Source organism: Theropithecus gelada, chromosome 19, assembly GCF_003255815.1.
Source record: "Theropithecus gelada isolate Dixy chromosome 19, Tgel_1.0, whole genome shotgun sequence".
Lineage (NCBI taxonomy): Eukaryota > Metazoa > Chordata > Mammalia > Primates > Cercopithecidae > Theropithecus > Theropithecus gelada.
The window spans coordinates 22,545,680-22,568,058 of NC_037687.1; the positions used below are offsets into that span (position 1 = coordinate 22,545,680).

Here is a 22,379-nt window from a genome sequence, read left to right on the forward strand (position 1 = left end):
GGGCTTTGAAGGTTATGGACAGGGGATGGGCTTTCTTCCAAGGGCATTGAGGGAACCATGGCAAGGTTGTGGGCAGTGTAGAGATGGGCGGGTTTGTGCTATGTGCAGGGTGGAAGGGAGGGAAGTTAGGTCAGAAGAGCAGGAAAGAGGTCTGGGCCTGACAGGTGGGGAAAACACGGATAGATTTAAGAGAGTCCTATGAGGCAAAGTGGGCGGGACATGGTTACTGACAGGTGTCTGGACTGTGGATTTGGCTGGCTCAGATGGTCCCCACTGGCATGTGTGGTCTGTGTAGCCTCTGGGTGTGGAGCTGGGATCTTCAACTGGGGACAGTACAGTAAAGAACATCCCAGCATCTCACAGGTTCTGCGTACCTTGATGTTTGGGATCTCTTCTAACCTTTAGTAATCTCCCTGGGAACTTTTGGGGACATCCCTAGGCCTCAGTTTCCCCTCTGTAAAACAGAGGGCAGATTGAACTACAAGGGCCCTTAATCTCTGTGACTCTTCAGGTTTGAAAAAGCACCTTAGGTTCCTGAGGGCTCTGTCAGGTCTTCCATTTACTCCCGCCTAACTTTTTTTTTCCCCCTAAAACCTTTGTCTTTTGGGGCCCACCCACTGTGTCCTTGGGTGGGTGGAGGTGATTGACATGTCCAACACCCAGTGCTTGTTCAGATACTGCTTGACTTCTATTAACTCTTCTTCTCCCTCCACCAATTGCTCTACCACACCTGTTTCCTGTTCCTTCCTGGGACTGAGTTCTCCAAAATGCCTGTCCCTAAAGACTTCATGGGGATGCTCAGATTCAAAGTTCCAGATTGGAGAGGGAAACAGCTTGGTCAAAGACATTGAGGTGGGAATTGGAGGGTGTAAGGTGTGAAAGAATCAGAGGAGTAATGGGGAAAGAACTGGAAAGGTGAGTCTCCAGCAAATGGTATGCATTTCAGTGTGACCTTGAATTGCAAATAACAGAAAGGCTTTCTGGGAGAAATGGGGAGCCATGGCAGGTTCTTGAGCAAAGTAAGGGACTGGCAGCAGCTACAGAGGGATGAAGTCAGACGGGACAGAAGGAAGCCAGTGAGAAGCAGAATAGAGGTAGATGTGATGAGCTGCATGGGAAGCCTCAAACTGGAGACCCCTGGGCTAAATTCAAGTTTCAGACATTTCGTTTGGCTGCATTCCTCCCCAGTTTGAGATCTGAGCATGACTAATTCAAAGCCGAAGTTGGAAAGGGCCCATGCTTTGGGTGAGTGACACTGGGCTCAGTGTCTCTCCGGCTCTCAGATTCCCCACAGAACCTTCTAATTTTTGGACTAGATTCTGTGACCTAACTTTGCCTCATTTTAGACCCGGGATAAGACATGTTTAGGGCCGGGCGCGGTGGCTCAAGCCTGTAATCCCAGCACTTTGGGAGGCCGAGACGGGTGGATCACGAGGTCAGAAGATCGAGACCATCCTGGCGAACACGGTGAAACCCCGTCTCTACTAAAAAATACAAAAAACTAGCCGGGCGAGATGGCGGGCGCCTGTAGTCCCAGTTACTTGGGAGGCTGAGGCAGGAGAATGGCGTAAACCCGGGAGGCGGAGCTTGCAGTGAGCTGAGATCCGGCCACTGCACTCCAGCCCGGGCGACAGAGCGAGACTCCGTCTCAAAAAAAAAAAAAAAAAAAAAGACATGTTTAGTACATGCCGAGACAGGACAAACCACTCCGAGGCCAGACAGTGGCCAATTGCACCTCCTCCCTCAATAACTATCGCACAAAGCTAAAGCCACCATTGCTTTTATTTATTGCTTTGCGTGGAGACAAACCACAAGATCCGGGTGTGCTGGGAGCTCTCCATTAACTAGAGCTCCTGGTGGGGGCGGAGCTCTAGGAAAAGAAGAGGACCCTGCCAGGGAGATATTTCATTTGGCCAGAATCCAGAGGATGGAGCCCATTGGTTGGAACTCTGGTTGAAACTGGAACTCTGAGAAGGGTGGAGAGAGCTCCCAGGAGACAGAACCATCACAGGGTGGGACTCCGGGACAGGGGGCGGGGCAAGAAGTGAGGGGGCGCATCTCTGGTGGACAAGGCCCTCCCATTGGCTGGGTTCCAGCAGTCGGTGGCAGGTGGGCAGGGCGCCTACTTCTGTGCGGGGATCATGTCGTCGATGGACTGGCCTTTCTCCAGCTTCTTCTCCATCTCCACCATGAGCTTCACACCATCCACCACCAGCTGCACCTGTTCTACTTCGGACGAGCCCAGGCGATCAGCGTTGGACACGTCAAATACTGAGCCCACGGCAGCTGTGTCCACGCCACCTGTGGGAGCAAGGCACAGGGAAGTGAAGAGGCAGCAAAGGTGCAGAGGGGCTGGGACGTGCCCCCCACCCCGTGCCAAATGCAGTGAGTGCCTACTGTGTAACAGGTTACCTGCACACAGGTAATGCCTGTTTATTCATGGACTCACGAGTCTCTGGCTTTAGATGGGGTACCACGCCACTCAATTATCAAACATGAAAATATAGTATAGTGGGTAAGAGAGTGGGTTCTGGAGCCAGGCGGCCTGCGGTCGAATCCTGACCACTCCTCGCTTTATAAATGGGAAAACTGAGGCCCCGAGGGAGGTCCAAAGGCATGTGCAATGCATATTATATAATCATGAAAATCCCACACTGACTCCTGTGACTTAGGGGTATTGACACCCATTTTACAGAGGAAGAAATGCAAGCTCTCAGAGGGTCAGCTCTTGCCGGATCCCCAGAACTCGCAGGGATGTCGCACCTCTCCTTCCATCCCCGCAAAGGGCCCTCCCCACCCGTCGTGGTGCAAAGGATGTGGGAGCCGTACCTGTACCCCTCTTCTGCAGGCGCAGGCGGGTGAGGATCTCCTCGAACTTGGGGTGCTTGCTCAGGTGCGCCAGCTTCACATGCACGCCTCCACGCAGCCCAGTGCCCAGGTTGGATGGGCAGGTGAGCACGTAGCCCAGGTGCTGGTTCCACATGAAGGGGTGGCCCGCTTTCTTAAAGATCTCCTCGATCTGAGGTTGGGGGAGAGGACCAGGGGTCAGCGCCGGCAGCCACCCCCAAATGCACCCGCAACATGGACAGGGCGTGGGAACGTGGTGGAGGCAGGATTCTGAGGGGAGCCGGGAGGTAGGAGATTCTGAGGCTAGACAATGGTGACCAAGGCAGGATTTTGAGGGGAGGGGACTAAGAACGCTTTGAAGGCGGGTTTTTTTTTTTCTTCAGAGTCTCGCTGTGTCACCCAGGCTGGAGTGCAATGGCGTGATCTCATCTCACTGAAACCTCTTTCTCCCAGGTTCAAGCGATTCTCCAGCCTTACTTAGCCTTCCGAGTCGCTGGGACTACAGGCCCGTGACACCACGACTGGCTAATTTTTTTTTTTCTTTTTTTTTCTTTTTTTGTATTTTTGATATAGAGACAGGGGTTTCACCATGTTGCTAGGCTGGTCTTGAACTCCTGACCCTCCTCGGCCTCCCAAGGTGCTGGGATTACAGGCATGAGCCACCGCTCCCGGCCTGAAGGCGGATCCTTCAGGGCGGGGTTGGGCGTAGGGTGGAGCTGGGTTCAGGGGCGGGGTCCTGAAAAGCGGGTGGGGCTGATTTTGAGGGGCGGGGTTTGGCATGGGGTGGAGCCAGGTCCGGGGGGCAGGGCCCTGGAAAATGGGCGGGGCAGGGCTTAGCATAGGGGCAGGGGCAGGGCCTCGGAAAGCAGGTGGGGTGTTCAAGGTGGAGTCGGAAGTCAGCAGCTAAGGGCAGACACCCACCTTCTGCAGCCCCACGCAGAAGCGGCGGAAAACCTCCTTCATGTTGCCCCCCTTCTCCATGGAGATGACCCGGAGGTGATCCTCCTCGTTCACCCACACCAGGAAGCTCTTGTTGTCATTGTGCCTAGGGTAAGGTGCCACAGCAAGAGGCCAAGGTGTCAGCCCCGCGGGAACCCCATTCCCAGCCCTTCCCCAAACATCTGTCCACCGTCAGGGGGAAGAGGGCCTGAGAGGTGGGAGGTGGGTGGCATCTGCCTCCTCAAAACGCAGAAGCTTAAACCTGTAGACTCTAACGTCACAGGATCTGCAAAACCTTGAATCCTGGGATCAAGGACTTTTAGGGACTTAAGTCTTTGAACAGCATTATTATAGATCCTTGGGATCTCAGGATGTTTGACGAACAGAAGCTTGGGATCAGAATTGATAACATCTTGGAAATCTTACATCTGGTCTCAGGACCAGAAAATCTTCCCATGGCAGTGTGTTAGCTCCCAATCCTAGCATCTCAAAAGCAGGATCTTAGAACATAAAATATTAAGGTCGGGTGCGGTGGCTCACGCCTGTAATCCCAGCACTTTGGGAGGCCAAGGCGGGCGGATCACGAGGTCAGGAGATCGAGACCATCCTGGCTAACACGGTGAAACCCCGTCTCTACTAAAAAACACAAAAAAATTAGCTGGGCATGGTGGCGGGCACCTGTGGTCCCAGCTACTCGGGAGGCTGAGGCAGGAGAATGGCGTGAACTTGGGAGGCAGAGCTTGCAGTGAGTTGAGATCAGGCCATTGCACTCCAGCCTGGGTGACAGAGCAAGACTCCGTCAAAAAAAAAAAAAAAAAAAAAGCCATAAAATATTAAGATCTGGAAATGGCCAGGTGTGGTGACTCACGCCTGTAATCCCAGCACTTTGGGAGGCTGAGGCCCGAGGATTGCTTGAACCCAGGAGCTCAAGACCACCCTGGGCAACATGGCAAGACCCACATATCTACAAAATTTAAAAAGTTAGCAGGCATGGTGGGACACATGCCTGTAGTCCAAGCCACTGGGGAGGCTGAGGCGGGAGGATCGCTTGACCTTGGAAGGTCCAGGCTGCAGTAAGCCATGATCCCACCACTGCGCTTCAGCCTGGGCAACAGAGCAAGACCCTGTTTCAAAAAAAAGAAAATCTGAGGGAAGGCATGGTGGCTCACGCCTGTAATCCCAGCACTCTGGGAGGCTGAGGTGGGCGGATCACTTAAGGTGAAGAGTTTGAGACCAGCCTGAGCAACATAGCAGAACCCTGTCTCTACCAAAAATACGAAAACTAGCTGGGCACAGTGGCACATGCCTGTAGTCTTAGCTACTCAGGAGGCAGAGGGTGAGAGAGTCGTTTGAACCCGGGAGACGGAGGTTTCAGTGAGCCAAGATCGTCCCACTGCACTCCAGCCTGGGCCTCAGAGTGAGAGTCCATCTCAAAATAAATAAATAAATAAATAAATAAATAAATCCAGAAATGCTTCAAATTATGGAATGACAGAATTTGAAATGAGTGGAATCTTAAAACCTGAAAATATTTAAAATCTTGAAATCTTAGAATCATCCCATCTGTATATCTTAGCACCCAGGATCCCCTCATCAATTGAAACCTAGGTTCTCTAAATCTTTTTAAATCTTTGACTACCTGAATCAGGGATTCAAAGAGTCAAAGCGAGTCTAGCAATAATAGTTTATAATAAAGATAAGATGAATAACCAAGATGAACTGAACACTTAGTGTATACCAGGCACTGCCTTTTTTTTTCAAGACAGAGTCTCACTCTGTTGCCCAGGCTGGAGTGCAGTGATGCAATCTCGGCTCACTGCAAGCTCCGCCTCCCGGGTTCACGCCATTCTCCTGCCTCAGCCTCACAGTAGCTGGGACTACAGGCGCCTGCCACCACACCCGGCTAATTTTTTGTATTTTTAGTAGAGATGGGGTTTCACCATGTTAGCCAGGATGGTCTGGATCTCCTGACCTCGAGAACCCCCCGCCTTGGCCTCCCAAAGTGCTGGGATTACAGGCGTGAGCCACCGCGCCCGGCCCAGGCACTGCTTTTAATACTTTACATAAATTAACTCATTTAATCCTCACAAGAACACCAGAAGCTACAAATAACTGTGATCCCTATCCTATAGATAGGAAACTGGGGTAGAGAAAAATAAAATAAGTTACCCAAGGTCACAAAGCTAGTAAAGCTAGTAAATGGTAGAGCTGGAATTTGAACTTAGGGAGTGTGGTTCAAGTCTAAGTTCTTATTTTTGAGACAGGGTAGCTGGAGTGCAGTACTTCGGTCACAATTCACGGTAACCTTAATCCCCTGGGCCCAAGCGATCCTCAGCCTCTGGAGTAGCTGGGACCACAGGTATACGCCATCACTCCTGGCTTTTTTTTTTTTTTTTTTGGAAACGGAATCTCGCTCTGTCGCCCAGGCTGGAGTTCAGTGGTGCGATCTCGGCTCACTGCAACCTCCGCCTCCTGGGTTCAAGCGATTCTCCTGCATCATCTTCCCAAGTAGCTGGGACTACAGGCGCCTGCCACTACACCCAGCTAAATTTTTGTATTTTTTAGTAGAGATGGGGTTCCACCGTGTTGGCCAGGCTGGTCTCAAACTCCTGACCTCAAGTGATCTGCCCGCCTTGGCTTCCCAAAGTGCAGGGATTACAGGTGTGAGCCACCACGCCCGGCCAAGTCTGTTTTTAACTACCACTTCTCTGGTCCAGATTTCCCAAAATCTGACACACAGACCACAGGATAGGCAGGGGCGGAGGGCAAGATCATTTTCCATGGCATGTAGAAGATCATAATTATGTATATGGCCTTGGCTTTGGTGGAGGAGTGAGGAGGGCCATTGTGAGACTGGAGGAGGCTGGGGGAAGAGGAAGCCAGGGGGCGGGGAGGGGCCTCACCAGATGCCACGGGCGTCGGGCCAGTCGCGGGCCATGCCTGAGGCTAGCAGCAGTGGGGACACGGGCTTGTCGAACAGGAAGTGGTCATCGATGAGCTGCTGCTGTTCCTTCTCCGTCATGCTCTTCAGAGGGTAGTACTTCCCTTTGAACTCGCCCGTCAGGCTGTTAAGAGCTATGGGGACACACGAGGGAGTGGTCGGCAGCCTGTCCCACTTCAACCAGGGCGTGGAGGCCCAGGGTTCCCCCTGCTGCCGCTCCTAATGGGCCTGGGCCTTGGCCCCCTGGATGTCCTAAAGGCATCTGAACCCTGTGTCTAAACCCACACTTGTGACGGTTCCCCAAAATCTGTTCCTGCCATCTGTCCAGGCCCCCAGGAATGGCCACACGATGTGCTCAATCTAGAAAACAGACCCACCCCTTCCCCTGAGGGACCCTCACATCCAGTCCACCTGCAGGCCACAGTGTGCTGGTGTCTGCTCCTAATGGCTGGCCAGACAGATGGCTGAAGTCTCAGGACTTTGAGAGGCCATTAGTAAAAATTATTATAAGGCAGAATGGTAGCCAGGTGCACTGGCACGAGCCTGTAGTCCCAGATACTGGGGAGGCTGAGGCAGGAGGATCACTTAAGCCAGGAGGTCAGCCTGGGTAACATAGCAAGACCCCCCATCTTTTTTTTTTTTTTTTTTTTTGAGATAGAGTTTTGCTCTTGTTGCCCAGGCTGGAGTGCAATGGCGCGATCTCGGCTCACTGCAACCTCTGCCTCCCAGGTTCAAGCGAGTCTCCTGCCTCAGCCTCCCAAAGTGCTGGGATTATAGGTGTGAGCCACTGTGCCCGGCCTCTTTTCATTTGTTTTTGTGGCAGGTTCTCACTCTGTCACCCAGGCTGGAGTGCAGTGGCACAGTCACGGTTCACTGCAGCCTCAACCTTCCGGGCTCAAGCGATCCTCCCACCTCAGTCTCCTGAGTAGCTGGGATGACAGGTGTGTGTCACCACTCGTGGCTCATTTTTGTGTTTTTTGTAGAAACACGGTCTTGCTATGTGGCCCAGTCTGGTCTTAAACTCCTAGGCTCAAGCGATCCCCCCTCCTAGGCCTCCCACACTGCTGTGATTACTGTTGTGAGCCACTGTGCCCGGCCTCAACTCCTCCTTTCTGAGGCAGCTCCCCTCGGTCATTCTCCACCACACCCATGTCTTGGCTTCATGGCACTTTTGAATTATCTTGTTCATCTGTGGGTTTCTGTATTTCCTCTCATCTCCCCACCAGCTGAACACTCTATGAGAACAGTGAGGGACCCCCATCTCCCCACACAGGGCAAGAACCCCTGTAAATGTGTGCTGGATGAACGGATGGCAGGACGCTGGGGGCAGCCGGGTGTCTGTGTGGGTCTTCTCAGGGGCCCTTGAGTCTGGACAGCACCCCCGGATCTCCAGCACAGCAGGTAATGCCCACGGCCAGCACCACTCCCCAAGCCCCCACGATTTACCAAGCTCTTCCCCTACTTTGGAAAACGGGGGCCCAAAGAGACCCGAGGACCTGCCCATGGAGGAACAGAGACAGGGCTGGGTGACCCCAGCAGTGGACGGGGTGGGGGCACTCACCTTCCACGGAGAGCTTCTCCACCGCCCGGCGCTCACCACGGGAGCAGTGCGGGGGCAGCGTGTAGCCCTTGATGCTGCGGCCAGTGCGGACGCGGCTGCTGAGCACATAGTGGGGGTCCAGGTCGTCTCCACCCTGGAGAGCGGGTGGGAGATCAGGACCAGGTAGATCCTCCGCCCCCTCCAGCAAGCCCAAGTCTCCCCCAGATGCTCCCCTCAGTCTCCCTGTTGCTTCCTTTGCCCTCTGCTTCCTCACTGATTGGTTGTGCAGAGCCTCTCCCCGCCACCCATACCTGCGCTCTGTCTCTCCCTTCTCTGTCTCTCTCCCATCTCCTATCTCTGTTTTTCTTTATACCTCTCTCCCCCCACCTTTGTATATTTCTTTTCCTTTTTTTTTTTTTTTTTTTCGAGACAGGGTCTCTCACTGTCACCCAGGCTGGAGTGCCGTGGTGCCATCATAGCTTACTGCAACCTCGAACTCCTGGGCTCAAGCAATTCCCCTGCCTCAGCCTCCCAAGTAGCTGGGACTAACAGGTATGTGCCTGCCGGGCGCGGTGGCTCAAGCCTGTAATCCCAGCACTTTGGGAGGCCGAGACGGGCGGATCACAAGGTCAGGAGATCGAGACCATCCTGGCTAACATGGTGAAACCCCGTCTCTACTAAAAATACAAAAAACTAGCCGGGCAAGGTGGCAGGCGCCTGTAGTCCCAGCTACTCGGGAGGCTGAGGCAGGAGAATGGCGTAAACCCGGGAGGCGGAGCTTGCAGTGAGCTGAGATCCGGCCACTGTACTCCAGCCTGGGCGACAGAGCGAGACTCCGTCTCAACAAACAAACAAACAAACAAACAAACAAACAGGTATGTGCCACCATGTTTGGCTAACTTAAAATAAATTTTTTTTTATAAATAGAGACGGGCTGGGCGCGGTGGCTCACACCTGTAATCCCAACACTTTGGGAAGCCGAGGTGAGCCAATCACCTGAGGTCAGGAGATCGAGACCATCCTGGCCAACATGGTAAAACCCCATCTCTACTAAAAATACAAAATTTAGCTGGGCATGGTGGCACGTGCCTGTAATCCCAGCTACTCAGCAGGCTGAGACATAAGAATCACTTAAACCTGGGGATCGGGGGTTTCCATGAGCTGAGATCCAGCCACTGCACTCCAGCCTGGGTGATAGAGTGAGATTCTGTCTCAAAAAAAAAAAAATAGAGACAGGGTCTCACTATGTTGCCCAGGCTGATCTCAAACTTCTGGGCTCAAGCAGTCCTCCTGCCTCAGCCTCCCAACGCAGTGGGATTACAGGCGTGAGCCACCATGCCTAACTAAATATTTAGGCTTCTTTTTTTTTTTTTTTTTTTTGGTAGAGACAGGTTCTTGCTATGTTGCCCAAGCTGGTCGTGAACTCTCCTGGCCTCAAGTGATCCTCCCACCTCAGCCTCCCTAAGTGCTGGGAGTACAGGTATAGCCACTGCACCCAGCCTTTCTGCCCATTTCTGTTTCTCTTCCTGTCTCCCTTTCTCCCACTCTCCCTGTCTGTCTCTGACTGCAACTGCATGTCTTTCTCTCTGCCTGTCTCTCCTGCCTTCTCTGATGCTCCCTTTTGTCTTCCTCTGTGTCTCTGCCGCTCCCTTTTTTTTTTTTGAGACAGTCTCGCTCTGTTGCCCAGGCTGAGTAGCTGGGATTACAGGTGTGTGCCACCATGCCCAGCTAATTTTTGTATTTTCAGTAGAGACTGGGTTTCACCATGTTGGTCAGGCTGATCTCAAACTTCTGACCTCATGATCTACCCACTTCAGCCTCCTAAAGTGTTGGGATTACAGGTATGAGCCACTGTGCCCAGCTATGCCTCTTCCTTTTCTACATGCTTTTGTGCCTTTCTTCTCCCTCTCCCTCTCCTCTTTCTGTCTCCTTGGCTGTCTCTGTGTCTCTCTGTCCCTCTCTCTTTCCTTTTTTTTTTTTTTCTGAGATAGAATCTTGCTCTGTCACCCAGGCTGGAGTGCAGTGGCACGATCTTAGCTCACTGCAGCCTCCGTCTCCTGGGTGCAAGAGATTTTCCTGCCTCCACCTCCTGAGTAGCTGGGATTACAGGCGTGTACCACCATGCCCAGCTAATTTATTTTTTTGTTTTTTTGTTTTGTTTTTTGAGACCAAGTTTCGCCCTTGTTGCCCAGGCTGGAGTGCAATGGCACGATCTCTGCTCACTGCAACCTCCACCTCCCAGGTTCAAGCGATTCTTCTGCCTCAGTCTCTCACGTAGCTGGGATCACAGGCATGTGCTACCACATGCACCAGCACACCCAGCTAATTTTGTATTTTTAGTAGAGACAGGATTTCTCCATGTTGTTCAGGCTGGTCTCAAATTCTCAACCTAAGGTGATCTGCCCACCTTGGCCTCCCAAAATGCTGGGATTACAGGCGTGAGCCACCGTGCCTGGCTGGCCCATTCTTTTTTTTTTTTTTTTTTTTTTTATTTATTTTTTTTGAGACGGAGTCTCGCTCTGTCGCCCAGGCTGGAGTGCAGTGGCCGGATCTCAGCTCACTGCAAGCTCCGCCTCCCGGGTTTACGCCATTCTCCTGCCTCAGCCTTCCCGAGTAGCTGGGACTACAAGCGCCCGCCACTGCGCCCGGCTAGTTTTTTGTATTTTTTAGTAGAGACGGGGTTTCACCATGTTAGCCAGGATGGTCTCGATCTCTTGACCTCGTGATCCGCCCGTCTCGGCCTCCCAAAGTGCTGGGATTACAGGCTTGAGCCACCGCGCCCGGCCTTTTTTTTTTTTTTTGAGACAGAGTTTTGCCATGTTGGCCAGGCTAGTCTTTTTTTTTTTTTTTTTTTTTGAGACAGAGTCTCACTCTGTCACCCAGGCGGGAGTGCAGTGGCTTGGCCTTCGCTCACTGCATGCTCTGCCTTCTGGGTTCATGCCATTCTCCTGCCTCAGCCTCCCGAGTAGCAGGGACTACAGGCGCCCACCACCATGCCCGGCTAATTTTTTTTTTTGTATTTTTAGTAGAGACGGGGTTTCAGCGTGTTAGCCAGGATGGTCTTGATCTCCTGACCTCGTGATCTGCCTGCCTCGGCCTCCCAAAGTGCTGGGATTACAGGCGTGAGCCACTGTGCCCGGCCGGCCAGGCTGGTCTTAAACTCCTGACCTCAAGTGATATGTTCGCCTCGGCCTCCCAATGTCCCTCTCTCTTTCATCTCTCTGCTTCTCCACACCTCTATGTCTCTGTATTTCTCTCTCCCCCCATCTCTCATGTGATCTCTCTCCTCCTCACCCCTCGGCCCTCCCCTCCGTGCAGACACTGACCTTGAGGTTCTCATGGTTGAGGTCAGTCTTGTGCTTGTCGGTGGGTTTGTAGCCCCCGTGGCGATCCGAGATGATGGGATCAAAGAGTTCCTTGAAAACTTCATAGGACTCCTCATCACCAGCCACGCAGCCCACAGTCATGATGAAGGGGTGACCTGGAGGGGTGGGGGTGAGGTCAGAGCTGCTAGTCCCCAGCAAACAGGACCTGGGCTCATGGGCTCAGTGGAGACTGTGTGGACATGTGTGTGTCAGGGTTCGGGGGGGTACATTCAATACCTCTGGGTGGGAATTGAGAATACTAAGGGTTGGGCGCAGTGGCTCATACCTGCAATCCCAGCACTTTGGGAGGCCGAGGGGGGTGGATCTCTTGAGGTCAGGAGTTTGAGACCAGCCTGGCCAACAGGGTGAACCCTGTCTCTACTAAAAATACAAAAATTAGCTGGGTGTGGGGCACACGCCTGTAATCCCAGCTACTTGGGAGGCTGAGGCATGAGAATTGCTTGAACCAAGGGGGTGGAAGTTGCAGTGAGCCGAGATGGCACCACTGCACTCCAGCCTGGGTGATAGAACAAACTCTTTCTCAAAAAAAAAGAAAGGAAAAAAAAAAAAAAAGAAATAAGACTGAGGACTGGTGGGAACCGGGAGGGAAGACTGGGAGAGGTCAAGGTGGCTGGGAGGAGTCAAAGTAGGAGAGAAGAAAGAATGCGGGGCGTGGGGTCAAAGGAGAAGGGGGAGCTTCAGAGGGTACCTGGTGCTAAAAACATCAGCACCTCGGAAACATTAGCACCCAAAGTCATGACGTCTCAGCCTGAAATGTTGTTAGGATCTTGGGGTACCACCTGCCACAGAGGGTCAGGAAGGCCAGAGACTTGAAAGACCCAGTGGAAAAACAGGGACCCGAAGAGAGAGGCCTGTCCACTGCATCACACAGAGAGCTGGACGTGAGGGGCACTAGAGCCTCCTGTCCACTCCCAGCTCTCTTCGCCTTGTGAGCGAAAGGGCTTTGAGAAACAACCATAACATTAATAACATCCCCTATCTGATTCTCTTTTTTTTTGAGATAGGGTCTCACTCTGTGGCTGAAGTACAGTGGCGCGATCAGGGTTTACTGCAACCTGCACCTCCCAGGCTCAAGCTATCCTCCCACCGCAGCCTCCTGAGTAGCTTGGACCACAGGCCCTCATTACTACACTTGGCTAATTTTTTTGTATTTTTTGTCGAGACAGGGTCTTGCTATGTTGCCCAGGCTGGTCTCAAACTCCTGGCCTCAAGCGATCCTTCCACCTGGGCCTCCCCAAATGTTGGGATTACAGGCATGAGCCACTGCACCTGGCCTCCTGTCAGAGCTTGAGCACTCACTTGGTGCTAGGCGCCACTGTAAGCACTGCACAGTCATTGACCTGTGTTTTCACAACATGGGTGCCCATTTTTCAGATGAGGAGACTGAGGTTCGGGAGATGAACCGACCTCCTCAGGGATCTCACATTATTCTCGTGCATGTTTATTGCATGGTTTGCTGCATACCTTGCACTGTCCCAAGCCCTTTACGTATATTAGTGCATTGATTCTCACAACAGCCCCGGTTTACAGATGAGAAAACTGAGACCCCTCCCACTTCAGGGGAGGTGGGATGGGGCGTAGCCTGCAGCCTCTGGAGCCCCCAGGTAGCCCCTTCAGTGCTCTACCGGGGAGGCTCACCTGGGTTGTCCACTCCTGTCTGGATGACATCGTCTAGGGTGAAGCCCGATGGGGTCTCCTTGTCCCGCAGCTTCTTGTAGAGATCAAGGGTCAGTACCTTGGCCATGTGGTTGTTATGTTTGCTGAGGTCGGGGTACTCCTCCTCAGGCTTGTAATTCAGCTTGAACTTGTTGTGAGTGTTACCGAACGGCATGGTGGCGGTGTAGGAGACCTGATGGGCAGGACAGGAGGGGAAGATTAGCTCGCATCTGTTTTCTTCTTCTTCTTCTTCTTTATTTATTTATTTTTATTTTTTTGAGACAAAGTCTCCCTCTGTCACCCAGGCTGGAGTGCAGTGGCGCAATCTCAGCTCATTGCAACCTCTGTCTCCCTGGTTCAAGTGATTCTCCTGCCTCGGCCTCCCGAGTAGCTGGGACTACAGGTGCCCACCACCACGCCCGGCTAATTTTTTGTATTTTTAGTAGAGACGGGGTTTCACCGTGTTAGCCAGGATGGTCTCAATCTCCTGACCTCATGATCTGCCTGCCTCCGCCTTCCAAAGTGCTGGGATTACAGTCGTGAGCCACAGCTCTTTTTTTTGGGAAGGAGTCTCACTCTGTCACCCAGGTTGGAGTACAGTGGCGAGATCTCAGCTCACTGCAACCTCCACCTCCCAGGTTCAAGCGATTATCCTGTTTCAGCCTCCTGAGTAGCTGGGATTATAGGCGCACACCACCATGCCTGGCTAATTTTTTTGTATTTTTAGTAAGATGGAGTTTCACCATCTCTACTGGTTGGCCAGGCTGGTCTCAAACTCCTGGCCTCAAGTGATTCACTCACCTCGGCCTCCCAAAGTGCTGGGATTACAGGCGTGAGCCACTGTGCCCCGCCTACCTCACATCTTGCAAAGAGCAGCAAGAGAACCGAGCGAGCGAGGCATTGGGGTCAGGCAGGCTGTGTGACTTGGAGCAAGCGAAATCCTCTCTCCCAGCCCCTGCGTCTCAGCAGGAGGCATCCGGAGTCTTAGATCGAGGGCCCGGCTCTGCCACATCCCAGCTGGGTGAGCCTGGACTAGTCATTCTTTTTGGAGACTCAATTTCCCCAGGTGGAAAATAGGCCCCACGCGGAGGCTGGAAAAATATCATGCATGGGTAAGAGCATAGGTTCTGGAATCGGCCCAGGGTTTGATTCCCAGCTCTGCTACCTACGACTGTTCTGTGCCCGGGGGCAAGTTGCTTAACCTCTCTGTGCCTCAGTTTATTCAGCTGGACAATGAGGATCCTAACAGCACCCGCCGCATGGCAGTGTTGAAAGGATTAAATGTGTGAATGCAGGTATAGCTCTCGGAAGAGTGCCTGGTTCACAATAAACATTATTTCACTTAGCTATTATTATTATTATTATTATTATTATTATTATTATTATTATTATGTTTGAGACGGAGTCTCTCTCTGTCACCCAGGCTGGAGTGCAGTGGTGCAATCTCAGTTCACTGCAACTTCCACCTCCCAGGTTCAAGCAATTATCCTGCTTCAGCCTCCCAAGTAGCTGCAACTACAGGCGTGCGCCACACCCAGGTAATTTTTTTTTTTTTTTTTTTTGTATTTTTAGTAAAGATGGGGTTTTGCCATGTTGCCCAGGCTGGTCTTGAACTCCTGACCTCAAGTGATCCGCTCACCTCTGCCTCCCAAAGTGCTGGGATTATAGGCATGAGTCACCGCGCCTGGCCTGTTGTTATTTTAAACGTTCGTGTGAGGAGCTGGTGAGAAGGTGGAGGTGAGGGTGTTGCTGGGAGTGAGTATGTGAGCAGTTCTTGGATGATCAATCCAAAGACAAAGGGGCTGGGTCGGGGGAGGGCTGGGTGGCCGCCCCCACCTCTGCCTGCTGACAATTCTCCCACAAGGTTCAGCAGGGAAGAAAAACTCAGCCTCTGGGTCGTCAGAGCCAGGTTCAAATCCCACCTATGCCATTTTCCTGCTGTATGACCCCAGGCCAGTCACTAGGCCTCTCTGGACCTTGTCTCCTGTGAACTGAGCCTACCCCATAGGATTGCCAGGATCCTCTGAGCTTGGCCATGAGGTTGGCTGAGCACAGGCCCTGGCATAGAGTTGGAGCCTGAAACCCTGGTGGCTGCTATTATTGTTATTACTACTTTTTTTTTGTAGAGATGAGGTCTCACTATGTTGCCCAGGCTGGTCTGGGATTCCTGGCCTCAAGTGATCTCCAGCATCGACCTCCCAAAATGCTGGGATTATGCATGTGATCCACTGCGCCAGGTCCTATTGTTATTATTATTTTATTCACTGGACCCAGAAAGGAGAAGGGACCTCCAATAGCAGTGGGAGAGGGGGATAGGAAGCAGGTGGGATTGTGGGAGGGAAATTGGGACCATGGTGAGCTGAGGCCAGGGAAGAGGAACAGGGACCCGCCAAAGACCTTGGGCGCTGCCGTCCAGGGTGGTTATTTTTAGACTCTGGCAATTGCCTGCCGCCCCACCCCCAGCTGCTGCCCCTCCCCACCCCCACATTCCGGGGCTTGGCTTGCACCAAGTCAGCAGGCCCAAGACAGGTGGGCCAGGGTGGCTGGGAGGACACGGGTCCAGGCCCCGGGGTTCGGCTCCGGGACTCAAGGACATCCCGAGCTGGCAGCCCAGACCCCCTCCCTTCAGAGGATGCCCCCCCAATCCCTGCCAGGGACACGCCAGGAGAGGGCACGAAGGCAAGGTGGGGGACCCCCCCCCGAAGAGACATAAGCAGAAAGTCCCGGAGCCACACACCCCCACCACCACAGACTCCCCAGATCACACTGTAAACTGAGTCACACAGTCACACTTCCAAGCTCAAGGACACGCCCAAGATAGAGGCACTCATGTGTCCGCTACCAAGTCAGTACAAGGTCACAGAGACCTACACGGTAGCAAACGCAAAGAAGCCCGTGACACCTGCTCTTGCAGACTCTGCTAGGCGACAGACACACCTCCCACGGCTTGTGGCGCCAGTGTTGGCGACAAACCGTAATGAACGCGGGCCTGGGTCAACAGCCCCTTGCAGGGGGTGACAGTTGGCAGCTGTCAGGACCCCTTTCATTTCTGGGATCCCTCCCCATAACCCAAGACTTATGCCGCAGAAATCACAGGTCCCAGCCGGGGTTCAGGCGTCCTCACAGATGGAGGGGACTCCCAGACACACAAGGTCAACCTTCCCACGCACCGACCTGCCTTTGTATAGGAGGACGTTGGTGGAGCAAGGGGTGACACACAGGCCCTTTCCCAAGCCAAGACAGCCTCTAGCACCCACAGAAACCCCCTACTCTGGCTCCCACCCAGATTCCCACCCCGTGCAGTACCTGGCTGGGCTGGGCTGAAGGGGGCTGTCTGTATCCTGGAGGTGACACTGACCCAAAGGAAGGGCCTGCAGCCGTGGGGTTATATAGGGGGACCTAGGCTGTGCAATTGGCTGGGAGGGGCTGTCCCCAGGGAGGAGTTCTGGAGGGCAGCTAAGCCTCTCACCTCCCTGCTCGGGCACCATGCCCACCCTGAACCCAGGCATGCCTTGCGTCCAGCCCCATGGCCTTGTATGGGCTGAGCTGCCCCAGGGGCTGGGCCCAAGCCCTCCCACCAAGCTGATACCCTGACCAAGTGCTGAGTCGGGCTGGCGGTGGGGACAGCTGGCCCCCCGCCGGGAACATGGGACAGTGGCTGGGAACGTCCCAAGCACGTAGAAGCCACCCTCCCCTGGCCCCTGAGTCTCCTCCAGCCACCAGCCCCTCCTGTGGCCCTCGGCTCCTCCTGTGCCCCCTAGGCCCTCACCCCTACCCGAGTCCCAGCGGCACCTCGGGGAGCCATGCTGTTGCTCCAGGAGGTCCCAGGACCCTGTGAGCAGGAGGAAGCAGAGGCCGGGAGAGGCTGCGTGGCCGCCTGCTGCCACCACCTATAGGGAGGGTCTGACCAAGCCTAATTGCAATAGAGGGCAGTCTAACCCCAGAAACCTGCGCTTGGGTGCCCCTTCCTCCTAGGGACTGAGTGGAGGGGAAACTGAGGCTGGCTGAGTTGGAGAGATTCAAACTCAGGGCAAGGGTGGGAGGCGGTGGTCACCCTCCCCCCGCTTAACCCTTGCACTCTCGGTGCCACTGGGAGATTTCTGCTGTGCGGGGGACAGGGAGGGTCTCGGCCGCTAGGAAAGGAGTTATTTTTAGAGGGCGCTTTGCTGTCTCCTCCCGGCAAAGGCCGAGACCCGAGGCGCTGGGTATGGGGGGGTTCGGGGGCAGGTGTTGGAGGGGGCTTTGCCACGTGTCCTGGTTAATTATAACCAGGCGTCTCGGGTGTCCCTGGGCCTCACCTCCTTACAAGGGCAGCCACGGGGCCCTGGGTGGCTGCTCCCACCTCCCGGGGAAGGGGGCTGGGCAGCGATGCGGTTCAGAGCGCCAGTGCCAGACTCGCGCAGATCTGGGCATAGCAAGCACTCTGGGCGCCTCGGCTGTGACCAAGGACTTCCAGGGCTGAGGAGGAGGTTCTATGGAGGCGGGTACAGTATAGAGGAAGCCGCTTTCTCCTCCTGGGACGCGCCAAGATTGCAGGCTGATCTGGTCTCCTCCTCCAGGGAGCTCCCAGGATTGTGAAGAAAAGAATGTCCCTTCCTTCCGGGTCCCTCCCTCTCCCAGGGTCTCCTGGGTCTCCTTTGTATCTTCTTAGGCAGGTGAGGACTGGCTTAGAGAAAGGGAGCCTCTCTGCCTCTCCCCCAGACTCCTGATCTGAGGGAGGAGGGGAGAGGGGTGCTTTAGAAATGTTACACGGGGCCCAGCCCTTTCCCAGCAAGCTCAGATCGGCGAGGGTCTCCTTCATGGTTATGGAAACTGAGGCCCAGAAAACTAAGTGGAACTGGTCTCAAAACAATAATCGATCAGGCACTTCCTGAGGCTACAACAAAACACAAAACCCCTACCCTCCTGGAGGTGATATTTCAAGAGGGTCACAGATGAGGGAACAGCACAGCAGCAGGGGAGGTCGAGGCAGGCCTCTTTGGGAAAGGTGACATCTGAGCAGAGACCTGAAGGAGAGCAGAGAGCCAGCCATGTGTGGATCTGGGGGGAACAGCAGGTGCAAAGGCGCTGAGGTGAGAATGGCTGGACTCATCTGAGGACAGACAGGAAGGAGGCCAGGGGGCTGGAGCAGATGGGGCCAAGGAGAGAGTGGGAGGAAGAAGATGAGGTTGGAGGGGGGCCAGGAGGAGACCCATCATGCCCTAGGGGCTGTGGGAGGAGTTTTAATCCCATTGTGATTGTCAGTGATAATGTTAGATGGGCCAGGCTCAGGCCCTTAGTAATCCCAGTACTTTGGGAGGCAGAGGCAGAGGAGGGCGGATCACTTGAAACCAGGAGTTCAAGACCAGCCTGGCCAACATGGTGAAACCCCCATCTCTACTAAAAATACAAAAGTTAGCCGGGTGTGGTGGCACATGCCTGTAATCCCAGCTAGTTGGGAGGCTGAGGCATAAGAATTGCTTGAACCTAGGAGGCAGAGGTTGCAGTGAGCTGAGATGGCGCCATTGCACTAAAAAAAAAAAAAAAAGAAAGAAAGAAAGAAAAAGAAAATGTTCAATGAACCTGGCATAAAAAGACAAACATCACATGTTATTTGTGGGATCTAAAAATCAAAACAAGGAGGCTGAGGCAGGAGGATTGCTTGAGCTCAGGAGTTCAAGACCAGCCTGGCCAACATGGTGAAACCCTGTCTCTACTAAAAATATAAAAATTAGTTGGACATGGTGGTACACATCTGTAGTTGCAGCTACTCAGGAGGCTGAGATGGGAGGATCACTTGAGCCTGGGGAAGTGAGGCTGCAGTGAGCTGTGATCGTGCCGCTGTACTCCAGCCTTGGTGACAGAGTGAGACTGTGTCAAAAAAAAGATAAAATAAATAAAATAAAATTCAAACAATTGAACTCAGGGAGACAGAGCAGAAAGATGGACACCAGAGGCTGGGAAGGGTAATAGGCCAGGTGCGGTGGCTCACACCTGCAATCCCAGCACTTTGGGAAGCCAAGGAGGAAGGATTCCTTGGGCCTAGGAGTTTGAGACCAGCCTTGGCAACATAGCTAAACCCTGTCTCTGCAAAAAATACAAAAAACTACAAAAATTAGCTGGGCGTAGTGGAGTGCACCTGTGGTCCCAGCTACTCAGGAGGCTGAGGTAGGAGGATTGCTCGAACCCAGGTAGTTGAGGCTGCAGTGAGCTGTGATCGAGCCACTGCTACACTCCAACCTGGGCAAGAGAGTGAGACCCTGTCTCACGCACGCAAAACTTAATTAATTAAAATAAAATAACCAAAGGAGTATAATCGGATTGTTTGTAATACAAAGGACAAATGTTTGCGAAGATGGATACCCCATTCTCCATGATGTGATCATTACAAGGTGCATGCCTGGATCAAAACACTTCATGTACCCCATAAATATACACACCTACTAAATACCCACAAAAAATTTTTTAGAATAATTTTTTAAAATATTAAATGGAAAAAATCATCATCATCATCCCACTGTGAGATTGACTGGAGACACTGAGGGTCATAAGCAGGGAAGAGACTGGATCCATGCCACACACATTTTGGGTGGCACAGCCCAGCCACACCCTGTGGGAAGGTTTGATTTTTTTTTTTTTTTTTTGAGACAGAGTCTAGTTCTGTCGCCCAGGCTGGAGGGCAGTGGCGCCATCTCAGCTCACTGCAAGCTCCGCCTCCTGGGTTCATGCCATTCTCCTGCCTCAGCCTCCCGAGTAGCTGGGAATACAGGTGCCTGCCACCACGCCCGGCTATTTTTTTTTTTTTTTTTTGTATTTTTAGTAGAGACGGGGTTTCACCGTATGAACCAGGATGGGCTCGATCTCCTGACCTCGTGATTCGCCTGCCTTGGTCTCCCAAAGTGCTGCGATTACAGGCGTGAGCCACCGCGCACGGCCGATTTATTTATTTATTTATTTTTTATTTTTTTTTTTTTTGAGACGGAGTCTCGCTCTGTCACCCAGGCTGGAGTGCAGTGGCCGGATCTCAGCTCACTGCAAGCTCCGCCTCCCGGGTTCACGCCATTCTCCGGCCTCAGCCTCCCAAGTAGCTGGGACTACAGGCGCCCGCCACCTCGCCCGGCTAGTTTTTTTTTTTGTATTTAATAGAGACGGGGTTTCACCGTGTTAGCCAGGATGGTCTCGATCTCCTGACCTCGTGATCCGCCCGTCTCGGCCTCCCAAAGTGCTGGGATTACAGGCTTGAGCCACCGCACCCGGCCTATTTATTTATTTATTTATTTTGAGACGAAGTCTTGCTCTGTCATCCAGGCTGTAGTGCAGTGGCCCGATCTCGGCTCACTGCAACTTCTGCCTCCCGGGTTCAAGCAATTCTCCTGCCTCAGCCTCCGGAGTAGCTGGGACTACAGGCATGCGCCACCACGCCCGGCTAATTTTTGTATTTTTAGTAGAGAAGGGGTTTCACCATGTTGGCCAGGCTGGTCTCGAACTCCTACCTCAGGTGATCCACCCGCCTCGGCCTCTCAAAGTACTGCGATTACAGGCGTGAGGCACCCTGCCCGGCCCATTTCACATTCTTTTTAGCCACACAGTGCCAGAAGCCCTTTCTATGTTTGGGGATTCCCCACGGTAAGCCCGCCTCCTTTGGAGAAGCCAAAGATGCCAGAAACTCAATTTCCCAGAATCCCTTGCAGCAATGGTCCAGGCCGGTGACCTGGGCTGAGCCAATCAACGTTCCAGCAGGACCTTGTGCCGTGAGCGCCCTCTGCTTTGAGTCTTAAAGAAACAATTGGCCGTGGGGAGCTTTACAACCCTCATCACCTATCTTCATCCCACCCCCCAGAGCCCGACTGTCCATCCGACCTCTGCCCCTCCACTGCCCACACTAACTCAAGACCCCCTCCACTGTCCCTCCTGCCCCAACTTCCTCCCTAGACTCCTGCCCCAGTCTTTCCCACTCCCACCTAAACCCTGCCTGCTGACCTCGTCTCCTCAGAACTTGCCATGGCTCCCCAGTGCCCTCAAGGTAAATGAGTATTTGCTGACTAAGTAAATAATAGTAACCTTATCTGGCAAATGTAGGCGACAGTAACCACTACCCAGCTTAAATAGAAAGGACTCTGCTATCGGCCAGGCGCGGTGGCTCACGCCTCTAATCCCAGCACTTTGGGAGGCCGAGGCGGGTGGATCACGAGGTCAGGAGATCGAGACCATCCTGGCTAACACGGTGAAACCCTGTCTCTACTTAAAAAAAAAAAAAAAAAAAAAAAATTAGCCGGCCATGGTGGCAGGCGCCTGTCGTCCCAGCTACCCGGAGGGTGGGCGGGGGTTGACTGAGGCAGGAGAATGACGTGAACCTGGGAGACGGAGCTTGCAGTGAGCCAAGATCACGCCACTGCACTCCAGCCTGGGCGACAGAGCGAGACTCTGTTATTATATATTAAGACTCTGTTATCATAAATTAGGCACTAACAAAATCGTTGGAAGGGCTGAAGAAACACTGCTCGGGCCCCAGAACTACTTTCCTACTTTCCCTCTGGAAAATCTAGTCTTTAGCTTTTCAGCCTCTTCATTGACAGGAGAATGTGCTAGAAGGAGGTTATCATGGACGTTAAACAGCCATTCCACAAACAAGCTTTTGTTTGCTTTTTAGACATGGGTTCTTAATGGGGTCTTGCTATGTTGCTCAGGCTGGAGCAGAGTAGCTATTCATAGGCACAATCATAGTGCACTGCAACCTCCAATTCCAAGCCTCAAGCAATCCTCCCACTTCAGCCTCCCGAGTAGCTGGGACTACAGGCGCGCCCCGCCATGCCAGGCCCTGATAGTTAACTTTTATTGCCGGGCGCGGTGGCTCAAGCCTGTAATCCCAGCACTTTGGGAGGCCGAGTCGGGCGGATCACGAGGTCAGGAGATCGAGACCATCCTGGCTAACCCGGTGAAACCCCGTCTCTACTAAAAAATACAAAAAAACTAGCCGGGCGAGGTGGCGGGCGCCTGTAGTCCCAGCTACTCGGGAGGCTGAGGCAGGAGAATGGCGTAAACCCGGGAGGCAGAGCTTGCAGTGAGCTGAGATCCGGCCACTGCACTCCAG

At 53.3% G+C, this 22,379-nt stretch overlaps 1 protein-coding gene across 1 annotated transcript; it reads right to left on the reverse strand.

The window, feature by feature from the left end:
- Positions 1 to 1,764: 1,764 nt before the first annotated feature.
- CKM (creatine kinase, M-type) lies at positions 1,765 to 16,771 on the reverse strand. The gene is made up of 8 exons (XM_025366602.1): positions 16,616 to 16,771; positions 13,292 to 13,502; positions 11,594 to 11,748; positions 8,289 to 8,421; positions 6,690 to 6,861; positions 3,769 to 3,892; positions 2,830 to 3,019; positions 1,765 to 2,301 (listed from the first exon to the last, which is right to left on the reverse strand). Exons 2-8 carry the CDS (start codon positions 13,482 to 13,484, stop codon positions 2,123 to 2,125), a joined length of 1,146 nt encoding a protein of 381 aa, XP_025222387.1. The 5' UTR covers positions 13,485 to 13,502; positions 16,616 to 16,771; the 3' UTR covers positions 1,765 to 2,122.
- Between the last annotated feature and the right edge of the window lie 5,608 nt (positions 16,772 to 22,379).

What these genes read in the sequence shown, in the direction of transcription:
- CKM (XM_025366602.1), bottom strand. Translation starts at nt 13,484, where the DNA reads ATGCCGTTCGGTAACACTCACAACAAGTTCAAGCTGAATTACAAGCCT. An exon ending in TCAACCATGAGAACCTCAAG is followed by an intron (nt 8,422 to 11,593) that starts GTCAGTGTCTGC and finishes CCCGCTCTCCAG; the next exon opens with GGTGGAGACGACCTGGACCC. An exon ending in GGAGAAGCTCTCCGTGGAAG is followed by an intron (nt 6,862 to 8,288) that starts GTGAGTGCCCCC and finishes GTGTCCCCATAG; the next exon opens with CTCTTAACAGCCTGACGGGC.